General features: G+C 42.7%; 1 protein-coding gene across 1 annotated transcript in view; it reads right to left on the reverse strand.

Annotated features, from left to right (window-relative positions):
* The window catches only part of LOC110497820 (polymerase (RNA) III (DNA directed) polypeptide B), a 42,196-nt gene extending 36,453 nt beyond the window's left edge, over window positions 1–5,743 (reverse strand). The window contains exons 1-8 of the mRNA XM_021574233.2: window positions 5,537–5,743; window positions 2,574–2,606; window positions 2,364–2,420; window positions 1,520–1,584; window positions 1,215–1,290; window positions 919–1,019; window positions 639–730; window positions 257–374 (exon numbers count right to left, since the gene is read on the reverse strand). Coding sequence (XP_021429908.1) covers window positions 257–374; window positions 639–730; window positions 919–1,019; window positions 1,215–1,290; window positions 1,520–1,584; window positions 2,364–2,420; window positions 2,574–2,606; window positions 5,537–5,608 — 614 coding nt within the window. The 5' untranslated portion in view covers window positions 5,609–5,743. The remainder of the gene's footprint in view (window positions 1–256; window positions 375–638; window positions 731–918; window positions 1,020–1,214; window positions 1,291–1,519; window positions 1,585–2,363; window positions 2,421–2,573; window positions 2,607–5,536) is intronic.
* Between the last annotated feature and the right edge of the window lie 257 nt (window positions 5,744–6,000).

The raw sequence follows: 6,000 nt of genomic DNA on the forward strand, positions 1-6,000 counted from the left end.
AGACTCAGCAGAGGAGAAAGGGTTAAATATCAGTGCTTGTGTGAACACGTCGTCATCTGTACAGCCGTTTGACCCTTTGGGATGAATAAACTTGGTTTAAGCTTTCATAGTGTCTGTCGAGTTGTTACTCTAATAATTAGAACCTAACAGTATGAAAATACCAACAAGAGCAAAGTGTTTCCACCAAACTGCAGCTGGAGCCTAAGTAGGGAGGCTAACAATCGGGTCGAGTCATTCTAAATACGAGTGACATCACCTGGTCACAGAGGCTCCTACTGCCCCCTTCCTGTCCTGTTCCACAATGATGCGGTTCTTTGACAGCTGCTCCTGGATCAGAATGACCTTCTCCTGACCTTTGACAATGAAATAGCCCCCTATGGATGTAGAGACAAGGACACAAATTCACACCTTTGCATTCTGATGCTCGGCACTACAGCAATCATTCTTGGGATGGGCAATTCTGGTCCTACAAGGCCACTGTGTGCATGTTTTTGATCTATCCCAGCTCTAACACACCTGGTTAGACTAATGTGGTCTAAATTGAAAATCGGAACAAGTCTTCACATACTGCAGGTGGCCCTCCAGGAGAAGAGTGCCCCCCCCGCCCATGCAAAGGTGTTCAGCTAGGTGTTGCTTACCTGGGTCCAGAGGGCACTCGTTGAGTTTGGAGTACTCCATGGACGTCTTCCCCGTAAGGACACAGTTAGAGCTGCGCAGCATGATGGGCATCCTGGGTAGAATATAGTTCAACACACTGTTAGTAGGAAAATCTCAGAGAGAGTGGTGCAAACAATACATATTCTATAGGAAGTTAAACATGTACTGCCAAAGCACTGAACTTCAGTGAGGTAAGAACTGGTTAGTACCTTCCCCATAGTGTGATAAAGAGAGGGCTTGCAGAGAGGGAGAGAGCAGTACCTTCCGATGGGCAGAGCATTGCGGATGATTCTCTGACTGCCACGGGTGTACTCGATGTCCACTGTGATGGGTGCAGAGTAGGTCATGTCCCTGAGACGACACTGGTGGATACGATGTGGCTTCAATGAGTTGTATTCACAAATGTGTGCTAAAATTCAGCCGTGGGTTGAGGAAGACCCAATATGTATATATTGTAATGTCCTCCTAGTTAAGCACAGAGACTATTCAACTGTGTGACACTATAATGCAATGGTTTGTGATATTTTTGCGGGGAAGGGGAAGCAGACTAGATTCACCTCGTGTGGAGACACTGGTCTGGTTACATTGAAGCTCTCTTCAACATCAGGCATGCCAACGTATATATTGAGGTACCTGGAAATGGGACGTTGGTGTTATTTTAGTTTTAGAAAAGATAGTGTAGTTTGCCATGGATTTTAAGTAAGCACATTCTTCAAAACAATAGTCTTGACTGCTTGTTGCGTGTCTGCCTTGTAAGTAAAAAGTTGCTGGTCTAAGAAGGCTTTGAACCAGCAACATCGCATTCCCACCAATGTTTGTTGTTGTTGGATGGCATGTATAGGGAGTAGGACCAGCAGCTTACTTTAGGTACCACATGGGATCAGCATCACTTGTGATCTTTTCATTTGCTTTCATTATCTTCTTTATCTGTAATAAACCACACAAATGCTCAAATTTAGACATAGCTTGGGTACACGTGCAAAATAATGCCATATGGAAGTAGGCCTTGAACCACAATCTGGCCTTACAAGAGACTCTGATATGGCAAAACTCCTTTAAGCCCAGGAAACAGCCATTCACCAGCTTTTCAAGCTTAATGTCAAAATACGTTCCTTACTCACCAATTATGGAGTTTTGATTAGCAACTATAGTCGTTTACTGCAGTCACAGCCAGTGTGTACTTCCAAAAAAGATCTAAATACAAAGTTACATGCAGCTGAAAAAAATGCCTCCTCGGCACCTCCAAGCTGTTGAAGACTTAAAACATGTGCATAGCACTAAGGTTTGTGCTATTGGGGATCCTTGGGACGTGAGCAATTTACATTGGCGGTGTAACCTTACTGTCATGCACAGGTCATGAGTCTCCAGCTCACTACAGAGGTGCCGAAGAGGCATTTTTTCAGTTGCATGTAACCTTTCATTTAGACCTTTTTTGGATTACATACCGACCGTGATAGCAGTAAGTGACTATAGTTGCTAATCGAAAATCCGTATTTTGTGAGTAACGAACGTATTTTGACATTAAGCTTGACAAATTGAATGGCTACTTCCTGGGCTTAAAGGAGATTCACCATATCAATGTCTTCTGTAAGCCCAGATTCTGGTTCAGCCCAGCGTAAACTGCTGATATGTTTTTTTCATGTGGCCATTCTATACATTATATTTCTATCCTTATGTTACACCAAGTGATGAAACTGTTGCTTTACCTCCACATTGATGAAGTAGTTGAAGGAGTCAATGTGCTGTTTCACCAGACCTTTCACCTGAAATATCAGACATTAATAGAGGGACTAGAGATGGCAAAGAGACAGTAAAAGTGAAGAATGAAGTGAAAGACAATTATCCGGGTGCATGTGGAATTCACTATCATTTGCTATATCCACTATATAGTAGAAATAGCAAAAACTCTTCCTTACCTTCAAAAAAGCTGGCAATAGTTTCCATTTTTCCTATGGAAAAAAAAGAGATCCAAGTAAAGAAACAATAATACACATCAGGGTGTAGCTAGGAGTTGGTATCTAGCTGGCTCCCTAGGCGGCATTCTGCCTTCTCCCTACAGTTCAGCCATTAGCTTCGCCTGGCTCATGCGAACTACAATCCCGACACTGTTTTAAAACGTCAATAATCATCTCTTACTATACAGCTTTCTAAACGTTTGGCCCTCATCTTTCAGTCTAATCCGGAATGCTGATTGGCTAAAACCACATTCCAGACGGTGTTAATTCCACAAATTATCACCAGCTGAATCTTTGACATTAAAATGCCTATTTACTCTGTTCCATCTGACTGCGCAATCCACTGTCGCATCAGCCCAGCAATTTATATACTTGATCTCCACTATAAAAACCATCTAGACATTCTCACAATTCTTTTAGACTAACATTTAGTTTTCAACAGGGGAGAATTGTATAAACCTTGCTGTCCGTCTCTCCGACATTGTTTCAATATTCAAATTCGATCTCCAGCTGTCCCAAATAATGAACGAGTCTGGAGACAGATAGGCAGGCAGCCGAAATCATGAATCAGCTGGCATCCATTTTTATGGATATACACAGTCGTGGCCAAAAGTTGAGAATGACACTAATATTAATCTTCAAAGTCTGCTGCCTCAGTTTGTATGATGGCAATTTGCATATACTCCAAAATGTTATGAAGAGTGATCAGATGAATTGCAATTAATTGCAAAGTACCTCTTTGCCATGCAAATGAACTGAATCCCCCAAAAACATTTCCACTGCATTTCAGCCTAGCCACAAAAGGACCAGCTGACATCATGTCAGTGACTCTCTCGTTAACACAGGTGTGAGTGTTGACGAGGACAAGGCTGGAGATCACTCTGTCATGATGGTAAAGTTCAAATAATAGACTGGAAGCTTCAAAAGTTGGGTGGAGCTTGGAATCATTGTTCTTCCTCTGTCAACCATGGTTATATGCAAGGAAACACATGCCGTCATCATTACTTTGCTCAAAAAGGGATTCACAGGCAAGGTTATTGCTCCCAGTAATATTGCACCTAAATCAACCATTTATCGTATCATCAAGAACATCAAGGAGAGTGGTTCAATTGTTGTGAAGAAGGTTTCAGGGCACCCAAGAAAGTCCAGCAAGCGCCAGGACCTTCTCCTAAAGTTGATTCAGCTGCGGGATACAGTACAGAGCTTGCTCAGGAATGGCAGCAGGCAGGTGTGAGTTCATCTGCAGGCACAGTGAGGCGAAGACTTTTGGAGAATGACCTGGTGTCAAGAAGGGCAGTAAAGAAGCCACTTCTCGCCAGGAAAGACATCAGGGACAGACTGATATTCTGCAAAAGATACAGGGATTGGACTGCTGAGGACTGAGGTAAAGTCATTTTCTCTGAATCCCCTTTCCGATTGTTTGGGGCATCCGGAAAAAAGCTTGTCCGGAGAAGACAAGGAGAGCGCTACAATCAGTCCTGTGTCATGCCAACAGTAAAGCATCCTGAGACCATTCATGTGTGGGGTTTCTTCTCAGCCAAGGGAGTGGGCTCACTCACAATTTTTCCCAAGAACACAGCCATGAATAAAGAATGGTACCAACACATGCTCCGAGAGCAACTTCTCCCAACCATCCAGGAACAGTTTAGTGACGCACAATGCCTTTTTCCAGCATGATGGAGCACCTTGCCATAAGGCAAAAGTGATAACCAAGTGTCTCGGAAACAAAACATTGATATTTTGGGTCCATGGCCAGGAAACTCCCCAGACTTTAATCCCATTGAACTTGTGGTCAATCCTCAAGAGGCGGGTGGACAAACAAAAACCCACAAATTCTGACAAACTCCAAGAATTGATTATGCAAGAATGGGCTGCCAAGTCAGGATATGGCCCAGAAGTTAATTGATAGCATGCCAGGGCAGATTGCAGTGGTCTTTAAAAAGAAGGGTCAACACTGCAAATATTGACTCTTTGCATCAACTTCATGTAATTGTCAATAAAAGCCTTTGACACTTATGAAATGCGTGTAATTATACTTCCGTAGTCCATAGTAACATCTGACATAAATATCTAAAGACACTGAGGCAGCAACCTTTGAAAATGAATGTGTCATTCTCAAAACTTTTGGCCACGACTGTACAAAGAAATGTAAATTGAAAAAAGGTCAAATGAACCCAACCAAGGGCATCTAGTTTGCAGTCTTTCCAGCTTCAGTTTGAAGTGATTGTGTTAACTGAGTTGTTGGCTAGCTTCTCTGAACAACAGTGTCCAGTGACGAGTGAGCACATTTTCGATGCCAGGCAAAATTGCGCCCCATTAGCTCATTGTTATCGATGTATCCAAATAAATGTCACTAGAAAACAGCTTAAACAAATACGGCTACTTTGCTGTTATTCCTTTAGCACGACCGACCAGCCGGCTTGGGTAGCAACGCTAGATTTGTGTCGTGACTATATATTGTGGAAGGATGAAATATTACCCACAAATTCATCAATATAACTATTTTAATCCAAATCTGTCAATCATTATTTGAATGTTGGTAACCCGTTGTACAAAAGTGATAATGCGGTGTTTGGAGGATATATTGGCACGGTTTGCCGGTACTCGACATCGTCAAGGGCCTAACACCCGTGCCAATATATCCTCCAAACACCGGCATCTCGGGCATTTTCACTTAATTCTGACTTGTAAAGGTCGTGAGGGAGCTTTCCTGATTCAAACGCAGATTTCTGCCTTAGAACTCAATGCAATTCAACGTCGGGTTTCTAGGCAAGTAGCTAGCTAACTTAGCTAAAAACTACATGCGTTCGCTAACGTTACATTGAAAATGAAAACAACACGTTTTGCAATGTGCAAACTGCACACCACTCCCGCTTATCTGTTCGCCCAGTCATCCTATTGTGCTAATGCAACAATATAATTACCTCTATAGTATTGACAGGAGCCGCGAGCTGCTGGTGAGTCATATCTCCAAACTCCTCTCCAAGGATTTCCATGATTTTTATTGTTTGTGTGAAAACGTGTAAACACCAGAACACATTTCCAATGTTTCTCCTGCAACCGGAAGCCGCTACAGCATGTACGCTTCGATGTGTCACAGCAAAAGACTACCGTGCTGAACAAGAAAACTTTACCAGATACTTCTTCTGTGGTTTGTATATGGCTGTTGGTAGACATCTTTAAGTGTATGACCACGACCAACTGGCCTGGAGTGTGGACCAGACAGGAAAGGTATAAATGCGAAACGAAATACATAATTACTTATACCCCCTGAAGATTTTCTCAGCAGTTCACTTATGCTTGGCTCTTCAACTCATTAAATCTGATAACAATCTCTCCCTTTCCCTCCCATATGGCTGGCACTGAAATAGCACATGTTCCACTGTCT

The sequence above is a fragment of the Oncorhynchus mykiss genome, chromosome 2 (assembly GCF_013265735.2).
Source record: "Oncorhynchus mykiss isolate Arlee chromosome 2, USDA_OmykA_1.1, whole genome shotgun sequence".
NCBI classification, from domain to species: domain Eukaryota; kingdom Metazoa; phylum Chordata; class Actinopteri; order Salmoniformes; family Salmonidae; genus Oncorhynchus; species Oncorhynchus mykiss.